Genomic DNA, 18,455 nt, shown 5'->3' on the forward strand with positions numbered 1-18,455 from the left:
AATGGGCAGGATTCAATCCCGGGATTGGAAGCTCCAATCCCGGGGATTGATCGATCAGCGTTGAGCATCAAATGCTGCCCTGCTTCCTCCTTCCGGCTCCCCAGCGCAGTGCGAGAGGTCACGCTGCGCTGTCAGCCGCTGATGGGAGCCGCCAGCAGCGTTCAAAGGATGTTCCACTCCCGCCCGCCCCCGGTATATGGTGAGTTGTATGTGTGGGGTGAGGGGGAGGCCACCTAGCTAAAAGCCAATCCTGGGTATCCCGGGATTGGCCATTTTTCAATCCCGATACCCGGGATTGGCTTCCCTAATGACTGCAGATAAGAACCATTTGGCCCTATCTAGTCTGCCCATGTGCACGCACAATAGGGTTCTACCAGTATATTTTTGGAATGTTGGAGGAAACCAGAGGACTCAGAGGAAACTCACGCAAGCACGGGGAGAATATACAAACTCCACACTGGGCCATAGTATTGAACCCATGACCTCAGTGCTGTGAGACAGTAATGCTAACCATTACACCATCCATTCTTCCCACCATCCGTGGTGCAGCAATTCTCTTTTCCTGTCTCCGCCTTCACAGCACTCCTCCCTGGCTTCCTTTCCAGATTTGACTCCATCATTCGGTTTAATTCCCCTCCCCATTTCTTCTAGTTCATAGTAGTAGTAGTAGTATTAATATTATTATTATTATTATTATTATTATTATTATTATTATTTAATCTCCCTGATAATTCAATCATGTATTTCTCTGACGTCCTAGTGGATGCTGGGGACTCCGAAAGGACCATGGGGAATAGCGGCTCCGCAGGAGACTGGGCACAAAAGTAAAAGCTTTAGGACTACCTGGTGTGCACTGGCTCCTCCCCCTATGACCCTCCTCCAAGCCTCAGTTAGATTTTTGTGCCCGAACGAGAAGGGTGCATACTAAGGGGCTCTCCTGAGCTGCTTAGAGTAAAAGTTTAAACTAGGTTTGTTATTTTCAGTGAGACCTGCTGGCAACAGGCTCACTGCACCGAGGGACTAAGGGGAGAAGAAGCGAACTCACCTGCGTGCAGAGTGGATTGGGCTTCTTAGGCTACTGGACATTAGCTCCAGAGGGACGATCACAGGCCCAGCCATGGATGGGTCCCAGAGCCGCGCCGCCGGCCCCCTTACAGAGCCAGAAGACTGAAGAGGTCCGGAAAATCGGCGGCAGAAGACGTCCTGTCTTCAATAAGGTAGCGCACAGCACCGCAGCTGTGCGCCATTGCTCTCAGCACACTTCACACTCCGGTCACTGAGGGTGCAGGGCGCTGGGGGGGGGGCGCCCTGAGACGCAATAAAAACACCTTATATGGCAAAAAATACATCACATATAGCTCCTGGGCTATATGGATGCATTTAACCCCTGCCAATTTTTACATAAAAAAGCGGGAGAAAGGCCGCCGAGAAGGGGGCGGAGCCTATCTCCTCAGCACACTGGCGCCATTTTTTCCTCACAGCTCCGTTGGAGGGAAGCTCCCTGACTCTCCCCTGCAGTCCTGCACTACAGAAACAGGGTAAAACAAGAGAGGGGGGGCACTAATTTGGCAGATAAATCTATACAGCAGCTATATAAGGGAAAAACACTTATATAAGGTTATCCCTGTATATATATATATATAGCGCTCTGGTGTGTGCTGGCAAACTCTCCCTCTGTCTCCCCAAAGGGCTAGTGGGGTCCTGTCCTCTATCAGAGCATTCCCTGTGTGTGTGCTGTGTGTCGGTACGTTGTGTCGACATGTATGAGGAGGAAAATGGTATGGAGGCGGAGCAATTGCCTGTATTAGTGATGTCACCCCCTAGGGAGTCGACACCTGACTGGATGGTCTTATGGAAGGAATTACGTGATAGTGTCAGCACTTTACAAAAGACTGTTGACGACATGAGACAGCCGGCAAATCAGTTAATACCTGTACAGGCGTCTCAAACACCGTCAGGGGCTCTAAAGCGCCCGTTACCTCAGATGGTCGACACAGACCCAGACACGGACACTGACTCCAGTGTCGACGGTGAGGAAACAAACGTATTTTCCAGTAGGGCCACACGTTACATGATCACGGCAATGAAGGAGGTTTTGAACATTTCTGATACTACAAGTACCACAAAAAAGGGTATTATGTGGGGTGTGAAAAAACTACCCGTAGTTTTTCCTGAATCAGATGAATTAAATGAGGTGTGTGATGAAGCGTGGGTTTCCCCCGATAAAAAACTGCTAATTTCTAAAAAATTATTGGCATTATACCCTTTCCCGCCAGAGGTTAGGGCGCGTTGGGAAACACCCCCTAGGGTAGATAAGGCGCTCACACGCTTATCAAAACAAGTGGCGTTACCGTCTCCTGATACGGCCGCCCTCAAGGAACCAGCTGATAGGAAGCTGGAAAATATCCTAAAAAGTATATACACACATACTGGTATTATACTGCGACCAGCAATCGCCTCAGCCTGGATGTGCAGTGCTGGGGTGGCTTGGTCTGATTCCCTGACTGAAAATATTGATACCCTGGACAGGGACAATATATTATTGACTATAGAGCATTTAAAGGATGCATTTCTATATATGCGAGATGCACAGAGGGATATTTGCACTCTGGCATCAAGAGTAAGTGCGCTGTCCATTTCTGCCAGAAGAGGGTTATGGACGCGACAGTGGTCAGGTGATGCGGATTCCAAACGGCATATGGAAGTATTGCCGTATAAAGGGGAGGAGTTATTTGGGGTCGGTCTATCGGACCTGGTGGCCACGGCAACGGCTGGGAAATCCACCTTTTTACCCCAGGTCACCTCTCAGCAGAAAAAGACAGTCTTTTCAGGCTCAGTCCTTTCGTCCCCATAAGGGCAAGCGGGCAAAAGGCCACTCATATCTGCCCCGGGGCAGAGGAAGGGGAAAAAGACTGCAGCAGGCAGCCTCTTCCCAGGAACAGAAGCCCTCCCCCGCTTCTGCCAAGTCCTCAGCATGACGCTGGGGCCTTACAAGCGGACTCAGGCACGGTGGGGGCCCGTCTCAAGAATTTCAGCGCGCAGTGGGCTCACTCGCAAGTGGACCCCTGGATCCTGCAGGTAGTATCTCAGGGGTACAAATTGGAATTCGAGACGTCTCCCCCTCGCCGGTTCCTGAAGTCTGCTTTACCAACGTCTCCCTCCGACAGGGAGGCGGTATTGGAAGCCATTCACAAGCTGTATTCCCAGCAGGTGATAATCAAGGTACCCCTCCTACAACAGGGAAAGGGGTATTATTCCACGCTGTTTGTGGTACCGAAGCCGGACGGCTCGGTGAGAGCCTATTTTAAATCTGAAATCCTTGAACACTTACATACAAAGGTTCAAATTCAAGATGGAATCACTCAGAGCAGTGATAGCGAACCTGGAAGAAAGGGACTATATGGTGTCTCTGGACATCAAGGATGCTTACCTCCATGTCCCAATTTGCCCTTCTCACCAAGGGTACCTCAGGTTTGTGGTACAGAACTGTCACTATCAGTTTCAGACGCTGCCGTTTGGATTGTCCACGGCACCCCGGGTCTTTACCAAGGTAATGGCCGAAATGATGATTCTTCTTCGAAGAAAAGGCGTCTTAATTATCCCTTACTTGGACGATCTCCCGATAAGGGCAAGGTCCAGAGAACAGTTAGAGGTCGGAGTAGCACTATCTCAAGTAGTACTACGACAGCACGGTTGGATTCTAAATATTCCAAAATCGCAGCTGATTCCGACGACACGTCTGCTGTTCCTAGGGATGATTCTGGACACAGTACAGAAAAAGGTGTTTCTCCCGGAGGAGAAAGCCAGGGAGTTATCCGACCTTGTCAGGAACCTCCTAAAACCAGGCCAAGTGTCAGTGCATCAATGCACAAGGGTCCTGGGAAAAATGGTGGCTTCTTACGAAGCGATTCCATTCGGCAGATTCCACGCAAGAACTTTTCAGTGGGATCTGCTGGACAAATGGTCCGGATCGCATCTTCAAATGCATCAGCGGATAACCCTGTCTCCAAGGACAAGGGTGTCTCTCCTGTGGTGGTTACAGAGTGCTCATCTTCTAGAGGGCCGCAGATTCGGCATTCAGGACTGGGTCCTGGTGACCACGGATGCCAGCCTGAGAGGCTGGGGAGCAGTCACACAGGGAAGAAATTTCCAGGGCTTGTGGTCAAGCATGGAAACGTCACTTCACATAAATATCCTGGAACTAAGGGCCATTTACAATGCCCTAAGTCAGGCAAGGCCTCTGCTTCAGGGTCAGCCGGTGTTGATCCAGTCGGACAACATCACGGCAGTCGCCCACGTAAACAGACAGGGCGGCACAAGAAGCAGGAGGGCAATGACGGAAGTTGCAAGGATTCTTCGCTGGGCGGAAAATCATGTGATAGCACTGTCAGCAGTGTTCATTCCGGGAGTGGACAACTGGGAAGCAGACTTCCTCAGCAGACACGACCTCCACCCGGGGGAGTGGGGACTTCACCCAGAAGTCTTCCACATGATTGTGAACCGTTGGGAAAAACCAAAGGTGGACATGATGGCGTCCCGCCTCAACAAAAAACTGGACAGATATTGCGCCAGGTCAAGGGACCCTCAGGCAATAGCTGTGGACGCTCTGGTAACACCGTGGGTGTACCAGTCAGTGTATGTGTTCCCTCCTCTGCCTCTCATACCCAAGGTACTGAGAATCATAAGAAGGAGAGGAGTAAGGACTATACTTGTGGCTCCGGATTGGCCAAGAAGGACTTGGTACCCGGAACTTCAAGAGATGCTCACGGAAGACCCGTGGCCTCTACCTCTAAGAAAGGACCTGCTCCAGCAGGGACCATGTCTGTTCCAAGACTTACCGCGGCTGCGTTTGACGGCATGGCGGTTGAACGCCCGATCCTGAAGGAAAAAGGCATTCCGGATGAAGTCATCCCTACCCTGATCAAAGCCAGGAAGGATGTAACCGTGCAACATTATCACCGTATTTGGCGTAAATATGTTGCGTGGTGTGAGGCCAGGAAGGCCCCTACAGAGGAATTTCAACTGGGTCGTTTCCTGCATTTCCTGCAAACAGGACTGTCTATGGGCCTAAAATTAGGGTCCATTAAGGTTCAAATTTCGGCCCTGTCAATATTCTTCCAAAAAGAACTAGCTTCAGTTCCTGAAGTTCAGACGTTTGTCAAGGGGGTACTGCATATACAGCCTCCTTTTGTGCCTCCAGTGGCACCTTGGGATCTCAATGTAGTTTTGGGGTTCCTAAAATCACATTGGTTTGAACTACTCACCACTGTGGACTTGAAATATCTCACATGGAAAGTGGTAATGCTGTTAGCCCTGGCTTCAGCCAGGCGTGTCTCAGAATTGGCGGCTTTATCCTATAAAAGCCCTTACCTAATTTTTCATACGGACAGGGCAGAATTGAGGACTCGTCCTCAATTTCTCCCTAAGGTGGTTTCAGCGTTTCACTTAAACCAGCCTATTGTGGTACCTGCGGCTACTAGGGACTTGGAGGATTCCAAGTTGCTGGACGTAGTCAGGGCCCTGAAAATATATGTTTCCAGGACGGCTGGAGTCAGAAAATCTGACTCGCTGTTTATCCTGTATGCACCCAACAAGCTGGGTGCTCCTGCTTCTAAGCAGACTATTGCTCGTTGGATTTGTAGTACAATTCAGCTTGCACATTCTGTGGCAGGCCTGCCACAGCCAAAATCCGTAAAAGCCCATTCCACACGGAAAGTGGGCTCATCTTGGGCGGCTGCCCGAGAGGTCTCGGCTTTACAACTTTGCCGAGCAGCTACTTGGTCAGGGGCAAACACGTTTGCTAAATTCTACAAATTTGATACCCTGGCTGAGGAGGACCTGGAGTTCTCTCATTCGGTGCTGCAGAGTCATCCGCACTCTCCCGCCCGTTTGGGAGCTTTGGTATAATCCCCATGGTCCTTTTGGAGTCCCCAGCATCCACTAGGACGTCAGAGAAAATAAGAATTTACTTACCGATAATTCTATTTCTCATAGTCCGTAGTGGATGCTGGGCGCCCATCCCAAGTGCGGATTGTCTGCAATACTTGTACATAGTTATTGTTACAAAAATCGGGTTATTATTGTTGTGAGCCATCTTTTCAGAGGCTCCTCTGTTATCATGCTGTTAACTGGGTTCAGATCACAAGTTGTACGGTGTGATTGGTGTGGCTGGTATGAGTCTTACCCGGGATTCAAAATCCTTCCTTATTGTGTACGCTCGTCCGGGCACAGTATCCTAACTGAGGCTTGGAGGAGGGTCATAGGGGGAGGAGCCAGTGCACACCAGGTAGTCCTAAAGCTTTTACTTTTGTGCCCAGTCTCCTGCGGAGCCGCTATTCCCCATGGTCCTTTCGGAGTCCCCAGCATCCACTACGGACTATGAGAAATAGAATTATCGGTAAGTAAATTCTTATTTTTCAGATCCGGGCGATCGCCATCCAAACCGCAAGGCGCGAGGACAGCTCCGGACAAAGATAGAGTCTGGAGAAGGTACAATCCCTGTGAGGTCCAGCAGCACCATCCAGACGTGGGATGGAGTATTACAGGGAGAGAGATTGCTGACAATGTCTTGCAGTGACAAAATTGCCAGGTAACTACAGCGAGCAATCCAGATAATAATAATTGCAGAATCCAGAGATCCCCACTGTACGTTCTACACGTTTGTTCTGTGCCCCTATTAAGCCAGGAGAATATTAGCAGATTTTATGGTAATGTTAATTGATGAAACTAATGCCGGATTAAACATAGATTAGTATCTTGTAAATTAATACTATATATTTTATTATCTGACACTTTATATAGAAAACTAGCATTGCAGCTATTACCTCTTACTGAGTCTTTTATAATCGCATACACACAGTTCTTCTTCCAGTTTGTTTAAATGGTTTCAAATTTCCTGGAGGAATCCAAAATGTTGCATCACTATTATTACTGTATGTTCTATCTTCATACAAGACTAATCCCCCTCCCAATGCTAATTTAGTTTTGTGTGAAATTAGGAACACTAGGGGGGGATATCCAATTAGCCCCGGTAACTTACCGGAGCTAATTGTCCCGCCGGGGGCTATCCGATTACCCCCGATAAGCCAGCATGGGCAGTGGCTTATCGGGGGTTACCTGAAGCTGCATCGGGTGCTGGCTCCCGACAGCGCATATTGCAGCGCTGCTCCTCCAGCTCCCCCGGTCACATGGCCGCTCCCATGTCATGTGACCGCTCGTTTTATTTAAGTTTTTTTTTATACAGGCGATCAATCTGGATAGCCTGTAAAAAATAAAATAAAAAAAATCTGTAAAAAATTGCGAAAAACATGTTTTTCGCACCTGATATTTTACCGGGCCTAATAGGATATCCCCCCTAGGACTTGGAGGATAGTACTATACTGTTTCCCCAGTGCATGTACTGGTTCATGCAGGGTTTCCTCTGCAGTCCCCGCGTGCACTCTGTCACTCGCACAAGACCTCTGCTTTGCCTGTAAGATGCAAGGCAGGGCCCCTGCAGTTACTGACCGTTGATTAGTGACAATTTGTGTCTTATTTTAGGTCTTTTAAGTCTTCCCAAAACGGAGATCCCTGTGGTTGGCTTTGAGGTTTACGTTCTGAAAATCTGTTTCTCATTAGAAAAAGGGATCAACCCATAATTTAAGAACTCTCGACACTTCCCGTTGGCTACTCCTTTTTTATGTAATGCGTCCACGTCCTCTAATTATAGCTGTGCTCCGCATGACAAATACATTTTGGAAGTGAGGCAGAAAGAGACTAGAAACTAGTACAGGTTGAGTATCCCATATCCAAATATCCGAAATACGGAATATTCCGAAATACAGACTTTTTTGAGGGAGAGTGAGATAGTGAAACCTTTGTTTTCTGATGGCTCAATGTACACAAACCTTGTTTAATACACAAAGTTATTAAAAATATTGTATTAAATGACCTTCAGGCTGTGTGTATAAGGTGTATAAGAAACATAAATGAATTGTGTGAATGTACACACACTTTGTTTAATGCACAAAGTTATAAAAAATATTGGCTAAAATGACCTTAAGGTGTATATGAAACATAAATACATTCTGTGCTTAGACTTGGGTCCTATCACCATGATATCTCATTATGGTATGCAATTATTCCAAAATACGGAAAAATCCCATATCCAAAATACCTCTGATCCCAAGCATTTTGGATAAGTGATACTCAACCTGTATATGAAAATGTAACTCAACAAAAGCAAGCCTGAACTGCAGCCCATTTTAAACCTATTGCTTTACAGACCTGAGCATCACACCTGATCTGTATTGGGTTTTTTACAGTGCTTATCCTCCTCATAATACGCATGCGATGCATATATAGTAATATCTGTAATTAAACTTTGACATCACTTTGGGGGGAATTCAAACCTTATCGCACCCCCTATCTCCTGTCTAAAGAGACTGTAAATAGAGGGGTGATATTGAAATGTCCCCCGTTATTGCGCAGATTGCACCCATTATAGTCTGATTTAGGCGCGCAAAGCACCTAAACCCAACTAAAGTAATAGTCGCGATCATGAAATGAACCATTTGCCCAAACTGGTATCTTTAGGCGCGTTTCAGCTCATTATCCCCAGGGGTAGTGAGCTGAAATTTAACTTGTCTCCCCCGTCGACATTAGCATTAGAATACTGCCGGTGGGTGCGATCCCAGGGGAGGGGGGAGCGCATTTGAATCCGACCCTTTGTGTTGATTAGGAATATAAATTGTAAGAAATAAGTCGCACTTTGCAGTAAATTCTATGGGGTCCATTCCATCCCCCACTAGGTGGACAACTTGTTGCTGTTACTGCATGGAGATGCTGCCAGTGGCCTATCCGCCCCTCGTGGCTCAATCTTGCCCTGGCCTCATGGATTTTTGGATACAGCTCCAAAATCCGCAAGTCTTGTGGTACTGTAAGTGCAGTATATAGCTGCACTTGCGTATGTGACTGTCTTGTCTAATTGAATCACCCCCTGAGAGTGTTAGAAGCCACCTCCGATATCCCTGACCGTAGGAAGCCACAAGACGCACAGTGGTTAGATTTTTTTTTTTTTTTTTTTTCATATTGGCTTCTTGCTGTGGATGGGTAACTTTGTATAAAATTTCCGCACATCATCCGCCGTGTGCAGCAGCGCCAGACCTCCACCGCTACTCCCGAGCCCACTCATTTGGGCAGCTTACGAGATAAGTACTCCCAGAATCATTGAAGCGCTCGGCAGAAATGAGAGCAAGTGCTCTCATTATACAGTAACGGGACCTGCTGGGACACTTAGAGTATCGCCTATTATACACTGTATATAAGGAATAATGTACTCTGTATGGTAAATTACAAATTCATTCCACAACCTCTGCTCTAGCACTCGTGCTTCTCTATGGCCAGGGAACTCCGCTGGGACGTCTACTAACCTAATTACTAGTAAGGGGGGAGCGTGCAGTCCTACATACTGTATGTCGTCAGGCAGTTTTTTGTAGACTGGCATAAAAATGCATCAATAGCAATATGTGGTACAAGGCTGTTCCCTGGGTACAGCTGCTTCCGGTGCATACCGACAGAGCTGCATTGTAAATCATAGAAATTAACTCAAAATGATGATCTGCTTAAAGCTGTAGGACCTACAAGTCTATAAAGGAATCCTCAAGGCAGAGATCAGATCACCGTTTGAAGTAATACTTTGAAATGAGAATAGTGCTTATAGAGAAGTCTGTACAGATGGTTTTACTCCTCTAATTACTCTCTCATTCATTACAGGTGGAACATTGTGGGCATTCAGGGTTCCTTGTTCAGTCTGTTTGTCGAGCCAATTTATTTTTCCAGTATTATCCTGGGCAGCCTGTACCACGGCGATCATCTCTCACGGGCCGTGTACCAGAGGATAGCGGATATAGAAGACTTGCCGCCACTCTATGCGCTCAACAAGCCTTTACTGAGTGGTAGGTGTCTCTCCTACTGGTGGTAGTATTGTGTGCTGGCGCTCAGGGGATCTTTAAATTAAGGTTCTACAACAATCATGGATGGGATTATGTACTTGCAGTTACAAAGGGGTTTCACACTTTGGGACAATCCCCTTCCCAAAGGTACAGTAACTAAATCTATATTACTTTGCTTATTACATAGCTGTGAAAAACCTGTGGAAACCCTTGTTGATAAGCAAAGTATCCAGGATGTTCCTTGTTGGGGATGTGGTACCGTAGCTTCTGCTTGCCCCACCGCTGTCTAAGGAACATGTTACACTATTACCATCACCTTGTACCCCTTTTGTCCATTAGTATGTATTTATTCTTTACCCTCTTCTGGCAAATACCTTGCTGCTTTCCTCTCTCTGCAAACGGTGCCAGCAACTCTCCCTAAGAAAGACAACATCCCTCTTTGCCAATTCTTCAAACCGCTCCATGTACACGTACCTGACCAAGACTCCCTTATGACCACATTTCTTCTACTGTAAGGACCCATGGGCTATACGTCCCACACTGCTCGCTGTACATCCTGCATCCGTCAATGCTGCCAATCCTACAGTCAGTGGCGTGTGCCAGCACAGATGGGGTAAGCTCCAGAGATACATTATGGGGGCATGTGCTTAGCTGTGACACTGAAATCTGAAGGAGCTTTATTCTAAGATTAGTAGCATAGCTAGAGAAAGTGGAAGGGTCCAGAACAGAGCCTTGCGGAGCTCCAGCTGATGTGGCCAGGGAAACGGACTATAAAGAAGGACTGGGTCACTGGGTGTAAGACTCATCGCCCAGCACGCCATTGTGTGACTGCTACAAGTGCTGTATGAAGAAGTTGGTTGTCTTGGTCAGAACGCAGTGGGCGTCTGTGTAGTTGGTGCGTGTGTTACGCAGTGATCAGAGTCTGGTTGCACACCAGTGTAAGTATAATTATATGGGGCAGGATGCACACAATACTGACACTTATACTATGCCGTCATAAAAATACCATTGCCATTCAGGGTCGTTAATGAGACATGCAGCGCACTCTTCCTATACAGCTGCTTGGCACCGTTGCTTGGCACACCTGTGCAGGAGGAAGCAACCACTTAAATGCATTAAATTCTACATTAAATTATACCTGCCTTAACCTAGGAAGCTTGAATTCTTACAGAATAACATTAAACAGCAATAATCACCTCTGCATTTTACAGATGTTAATTTAACACAAACTGAGATCTATATATATATTTTGTATATTGTATTCCTATTTGAACCATTTCCCACTCTGAATGCGTTGCAGTGTCACAGCTTATTATCATACTGTACGTTTAGGGCCCTTTAGAACGTACAGACACACACAAGCTTCCAGCACTGAGGTTAAATGGTATCGCCCAGCCCCTATTTAGCACCATGCACTGGTTCATATGGAGACTTATACACTTGCTTAGTACGTCATAATGGCAGCGCTTGCAGACTTGCACGTTTTTTGTTTATCTTAATGCGCACATTTTGGCGTAAGTCAGAACTGCTCCTCGTGTTGCCCCCCCCCCTGGGAGTTGTGCATCTTGGGTGGATGTAATACAGTTCAGAACCCCCACAAAACAACTTGATTTTTACACAACTCCTGAAAATAAGTGTCTTTTGCACACACTGTTCACAGCTGAATTCACTGCACTCTTGTATTTTGTGAATGGCATTTACAATATCTGATCTTCACAAATGCAGTCTACTCCATTTATGAGAAACTAACTGTATCCTGGTGCAGTGATGTCCAGAGAGACCCTGTCATTCCGTTACTGAGCCCGGCCCCTAACAATGTAAATGTAATAGGGTGCGAGAAGGCAGATGTGCGGCAGTTTGTGCGAGAATGCACTCATTTGTAAAACGGCAATCCTTAACCTCGTATCTACGTTCATCCATTCAAACACAGACTTGTTATCCCACCAGGTATTAGCAATGCTGAAGCCCGACAGCCAGGCAAGGCTCCAAGTTTCAGTGTCAACTGGACAGTGGGAGACACCGGCCTTGAAGTCATTAATGCCACCACAGGCAAGGATGAGATGGGCCGCGCGTCGCGCCTGTGCAAGCACGCGCTGTACAGCCGATGGATGCGCATCCATGTAAAGGTGGGTTTCATGTGGACAGACCAGACCATGGCCGCTCTGCAGAATTACTACAACCAGGCCAGGTGGGGGTTTCGCAATCCCCTTTCATTGCTAAGCAGACCCTTTTCTCAAATGAGGTCGCAGGTCGGCTTCGCACAAGCTGGCGGGAAGATTGCATCTCCTCTCCACGTCCCTGGACAAGTTTGGGTGTACCCATGTAGTGATCTCTAATACTATAGATTGTTATACGTATCCTGTGTGCCAGTATGTGTGTCAAATATTGGGCCTGATTATGAGACGCACATAAGTCAAAGTGTATGCCCCCTAGTGAGTCTTTGCAAACTGCGCATGCGCCACACCCTGTGTCCGCTGCATGACGGGAGATGTGACCTCTGGTGCCGTTCCTGGGTGGCATCTGGGCAGCTACCATCTGTGTTATTCTAAGGCACGTGTATTGCTAAGGGTTAATGATGGCGGTTGTGAAGCTGGGCTACATTAGCATATGTTACGGATCATATTATGGCTGCCGCGGCCATTTAGGCTTGCACCCGCTAACTGCAATTCGGAATCAGACGGTCCGGCGTTAAATTACCTTCAGGCGTTAAATTACAAAAATTTTATTTTTTCCCCCACAGCTTTCCTCCAGTATGAGATCTAAAATCGGAAAACCCAACTTATACTACGATACAAAGCAGTCGGCCACCGAATACCAAGCGGCAAAGGAGTGTGTCTTCAAAGCCTTCCAGAAGGCAGGACTTGGAGCCTGGGTTAAAAAACCTATAGAACAGGACCAGTTTCCTCTTACTGTGTAGACCCACTATATTATCCGTATTTGTCAGGCAGGGGTATATGGACACTGTTTGTAAACCTCGTTATGATTTCCTCATGTCTCTGATGTGCCAATCATACTCAACTGCCTTTTATACTTCCCAACCACTCCACATCCAAACCCTCTACCCCCCCCCCCCCCACTTCCTACCCAACCCAATAACTTCTAGGACATACCTTGCGCTAGAAGTGTGATTTTATTTATTCCTTAGTGACCAAAGGCAGCATCATTTTATTTTATTTTTAGTTTATTTTTAATTTTTTTTTTGTGTGAAGCACCTGCCTCAGTTTTTATTTTAAGTGAAATGCGTCTCTGGCTGGTTCTCTGAATCGTCTGTAAATTGTAGATAATTACAACAGCACCAGTGTGCTAAACAGTGGGCAGCTGAATCGATCTTGGAAAAGTGATTCTTTCTTCATTGCAGATATGTTATTGGTAATGGTTCTACACTGTATTATTATTATTATTATTATTATTATTATTATTTTTTTTTTAAAGTTTGACGACCTATTTTCTTTTTGTAGTGAAATCTAGCCTGCTGTTGACCCTAAAGTAACCAGCAATATCTCCGTTTTTAGTTTGTAACCTTTTACCTAACCCTACAAACGTTTTACTGTCTGAAGAAGTCGGATAGCACCCTTTTGCGGTTCTTAGAAAAAGGGTTAAAAACCAGCTGCTAACATTTGTGTCCCAGTTGTCTGTCTATGTGCTGTTTTTAGATTTCTCTGCAGCTTTTGTGTGTGCTTCTCATTTACACAAGTGAATTCAGATTTTTCACCATTGGTTAACTGGAAAAGAACGCATTTGTGTTTTCCTTTGATCTCTAGACTGTAGTTGTGAGACACAATTTGATCTCTAGACTGTAGTTGTGAGACACAACGTGTTTGCTCAAAGTGCAGCAATATATGCATGTATACTACAGATATTATTCCAGAAAGAAGCCCTTCATGGAAATCTTCTGGTAGGAAAGGAACATTCGTGTGCACTTGCCTATATTTTGTGTGTGATGTCCTTCTACCAAAAGATCTTGCTTTTAACATACTTTAGCGTAACGTTGTTCGAGATGAAACGAGATGTCTGCTTAGTAGCATGATTTTACCACTTTAAAAATATAGGCATTTTATCTCAGAAGCTGACAAATGGGGCTCGTTGGCAACTCGTTAGCGGTGGCCTAGCTAAGAGTTCTCAGTGGTAGTCCGTCCACACTTGCTGTATCTCATTAACCTATAAATGTGTGCAATTGTGGATCAGCGGTATCGAAACATGGCATGTGTTTTAATTGGCGTTTTTATATTTTTTGGACACGTAAGTGGAACGTTTCTCACTCTATCATGATGATGCAAAAGTTTGTCATGCCTGCTTACTCTAGATCTATTTGGGGGGGGGGGGGGGAAGTTGTCAATAGTGGAGACTCCACGTTCTCTCAAGTTTGTCATGTTAGGGTTGTTAGTTGTTGGGTCCGAGAGAGAAGCTCTGGCCTGTGTACACAAAACCAGCCAGGAAGACTATTCTCTCAGAGTCTTGGATCCCTGTTATTGGGACATTCTTCACACTAGACTCTAGTGATCTGTTTCCTGAGACACCTAAACCACTTTGATTCTTAATGCATTTCAGCAAATAAAGACTCTCATGGAGTAATCCCACAGCATAAAACCCAACAAACATACATCACTTACCTCTCCACATCTGGTTTTCAGAGTTTTTACATTGACACCGTGATACGATCCTCACTCATGAAGAACCTGCAGTCCCCACTCAAGTCATCTGCTGCTGTTTGTACGTAGAATATTCTCAAATCTGTGGGCTCACCTGCTGCGCTTTGTCTGTGGAACATGCAGAGTAAACTTTTGAGGGTTGTATGTAACTAAGCAGGGATTGTGTGTGTATATATACATATATAAAAGACTATATCTCTGCATTCCCGTTGTATGTGGTTATTTGCATGCATGTCACAGAAAATAACAAGTTATAAAAGTTACAAAACTTTACTCCTGTGCATTGTATGAAAATGTGGCGAACAGAGAATGGCCAACTTAAGTTTCTCTGACGTCCTAAGTGGATGCTGGGGACTCCGTCAGGACCATGGGGATTAGCGGCTCCGCAGGAGACAGGGCACAAAACTAAAGCTTTAGGATCAGGTGGTGTGCACTGGCTCCTCCCCCTATGACCCTCCTCCAAGCCTCAGTTAGGTTTTTGTGCCCGTCCGAGCAGGGTGCAATCTAGGTGGCTCTCTTAAGGAGCTGCTTAGAAAAAGTTTTTAGGTTTCTTATTTTCAGTGAGTCCTGCTGGCAACAGGCTCACTGCATCGAGGGACTTAGGGGAGAAAAGTTCAACTCACCTGCGTGCAGGATGGATTGGCTTCTTAGGCTACTGGACACCATTAGCTCCAGAGGGAGTCGGAACACAGGTCTCACCCTGGGGTTCGTCCCAGAGCCGCGCCGCCGACCCCCCTTGCAGATGCTGAAGATTGAAGGTCCAGAAACCGGCGGCAGAAGGCTTTTCAGTCTTCATGAAGGTAGCGCACAGCACTGCAGCTGTGCGCCATTGTTGTCACACTTCACACCAACGGTCACGGAGGGTGCAGGGCGTTGCTGGGGGCGCCCTGGGCAGCAATGTATAATACCTTATTCTGGCTAAAAATACATCACATATAGCCCCTGGAGGCTATATGGATGTATTTAACCCCTGCCAGGTCTCAGAAAAACGGGAGAAGAAGCCCGCCGAAAAGGGGGCGGGGCCTATTCTCCTCAGCACACAGCGCCATTTTCCCTCACAGAAATGCTGGTGGGAAGGCTCCCAGGCTCTCCCCTGCACTGCACTACAGAAACAGGGTTAAAACAGAGAGGGGGGGCACTTATTTGGCGATATGTATATATATATATATATATTAAAATGCTATAAGGGAAAAACACTTATATAAAGGTTGTCCCTGTATAATATAGCGTTTTTGGTGTGTGCTGGCAAACTCTCCCTCTGTCTCCCCAAAGGGCTAGTGGGGTCCTGTCCTCTATCAGAGCATTCCCTGTGTGTGTGCTGTGTGTCGGTACTTGTGTGTCGACATGTATGAGGACGATGTTGGTGAGGAGGCGGAGCAATTGCCGGTAATGGTGATGTCACTCTCTAGGGAGTCGACACCGGAATGGATGGCTTATTTAAGGAATTACGTGATAATGTCAACACGCTGCAAGGTCGGTTGACGACATGAGACGGCCGGCAAACCAATTAGTACCTGTCCAGGCGTCTAAAACACCGTCAGGGGCGTTAAAACGTCCTTTTATCTCAGTCGGTCGACACAGACACGGACACTGACTCCAGTGTCGACGGTGAAGAAACAAACGTATTTTCCTTTAGGGCCACACGTTACTTGTTAAGGGCAATGAAGGAGATGTTACATATTTCTGATACTACAAGTACCACAAAAAAGGGTATTATGTGGAGTGTGAAAAAACTACATGTGGTTTTTCCTGAATCAGATAAATTAAATGAAGTGTGTGATGATGCGTGGGTTTCCCCCGATAGAAAATTATTGGCGGTATACCCTTTCCCGCCAGAAGTTATGGCGCGTTGGGAAACACACCTTAGGGTGGATAAGGCGCTCACACGCTTATAAAAACAAGTGGCGTTACCGTCTCCAGATACGGACGCCCTCAAGGAGCCAACTGATAGGAGGTTGGAAAATATCCTAAAAAGTATATACACACATACTGGTGTTATACTGCGACCAGCGATCGCCTCAGCCTGGATGGGCAGCGCTGGGGTGGCTTGGTCGGATTCCCTGACTGGAAATATTGATACCCTTGACAGGGACAGTATTTTATTGACTATAGAGCATTTAAAAGATGCATTTCTATATATGCGAAACTCTGGCATCAAGAGTAAGTGCGATGTCCATATCTGCCAGACGATGTTTATGGACACGACAGTGGTCAGGTGATGCAGATTCCAAACGGCACATGGAAGTATTGCCGTATAAAGGGGAGGAGTTATTTGGGGTCGGTCCATCGGACCTGGTGGCCACGGCAACAGCTAGAAAATCCACCTTTTTTACCCCAAGTCACATCTCAGCAGAAAAAGACAGTCTTTTCAGCCTCAGTCCTTTCGTCCCCATAATATCTGCCCAGGGATAGAGGTAAGGGAAGAAGACTGCAGCAGGCAGCCCATTCCCAGGAACAGAAGCCTTCCACCGCTTCTGTCAAGTCCTCAGCATGACGCTGGGGCCGTACAAACAGGTGCGGTGGGGGGTCGTCTCAAGAGTTTCAGCACGCAGTGGGCTCACTCGCAAGTGGACCCCTGGATCCTACAAGTAGTATCCCAGGGGTACAGATTGGAAATTCGAGACGTCTCCCCCTCGCAAGTTCCTGAAGTTTGCTTTACCAACGTCTACCTCCGACAGGGAGGCAGTATTGGAAACAATTCACAAGCTGTATTCCCAGCAGGTGATAATCAAAGTACCCCTCCTACAACAAGTAAAGGGGTATTATTCCACACTATATTGTGGTACTGAAGCCAGACGGCTCGGTGAGACCTATTCTAAATGGAGTCGCTCAGAGCAGTGATAGCGAACCAGGAAGAAGGGGACTATATGGTGTCCCTGGACATCAGGGATGCTTACCTCCATGTCCAAATTTGCCCTTCTCACAAAGGGTACCTCAGGTTCGTGGTACAAAACTGTCACTATCAGTTTCAGACGCTGCCGTTTGGATTGTCCACGGCACCCCGGGTCTTTACCAAGGTAATGGCCGAAATGATGATTCTTCTTCAAAGAAAAGGCGTCTTAATTATCCCTTACTTGGACGATCTCCTGATAAGGGCAAGGTCCAGAGAACAGTTGGAGGTCTGTGTAGCACTATCTCAAGTAGTTCTACGACAGCACGGGTGGATTCTAAATATTCCAAAATCGCAGCTGTCTCCGACGACACGTCTGCTGTCCCTAGGGATGATTCTGGACACAGTCCAGAAAAAGGTGTTTCTCCCGGAGGAGAAAGCCAGGGAGTTATCCGAGCTAGTCAGGAACCTCCAAAAACCAGGAAAAGTGTCAGTGCATCATTGCACAAGGGTCCTGGGAAAAATGGTGGCTTCTTACGAAGCGATTCCATTCGGCAGATTTCACGCAAGAACTTTTCAGTGGGATCTGCTGGACAAATGGTCCGGATCGCATCTTCAGATGCATCAGCGGATAACCCTGTCTCCAAGGACAAGGGTGTCTCTTCTGTGGTGGCTGCAGAGTGCTCATCTACTAAAGGGCCACAGTTATGCATTCAGGACTGGGTCCTGGTGACCACGGATTCCAGCTTGAAAGGCTGGGGAGCAGTCACACAGGGAAAAAATTTCCAGGGAGTGTGATCAAGTCTGGGGACTTCTCTCCGCATAAATATACTGGAGCTAAGAGCAATTTACAATGCTCTAAGCTTAGCAAGACCTCTGCTTCAAGGTCAGCCGGTATTGATCCAGTGGGACAACATCACGGCAGTCGCCCACGTAAACAGACAGGGCGGCACAAGAAGCAGGAGGACAATGGCAGAAACTGCAAGGATTCTTCGCTGGGCTGAAAATCATGTGATAGCACTGTCAGCAGTTTTCATTCCGGGA

General features: G+C 46.8%; 1 protein-coding gene across 6 annotated transcripts in view; it reads left to right on the forward strand.

The window, feature by feature from the left end:
* Nucleotides 1-14,784, forward strand: part of ADARB1 (adenosine deaminase RNA specific B1) — a 230,471-nt gene extending 215,687 nt beyond the window's left edge. For all 6 annotated transcript variants that reach the window (XM_063933087.1, XM_063933088.1, XM_063933086.1 and 3 more), the window contains 4 exons: nucleotides 6,421-6,589; nucleotides 9,754-9,935; nucleotides 11,880-12,058; nucleotides 12,673-14,784. In XM_063933087.1, coding sequence (XP_063789157.1) covers nucleotides 6,421-6,589; nucleotides 9,754-9,935; nucleotides 11,880-12,058; nucleotides 12,673-12,849 — 707 coding nt within the window. In that variant the 3' untranslated portion in view covers nucleotides 12,850-14,784. The remainder of the gene's footprint in view (nucleotides 1-6,420; nucleotides 6,590-9,753; nucleotides 9,936-11,879; nucleotides 12,059-12,672) is intronic.
* The last annotated feature ends 3,671 nt before the right edge of the window (nucleotides 14,785-18,455 follow it).

This window comes from Pseudophryne corroboree, chromosome 7 (genome assembly GCF_028390025.1).
Source record: "Pseudophryne corroboree isolate aPseCor3 chromosome 7, aPseCor3.hap2, whole genome shotgun sequence".
Lineage (NCBI taxonomy): Eukaryota > Metazoa > Chordata > Amphibia > Anura > Myobatrachidae > Pseudophryne > Pseudophryne corroboree.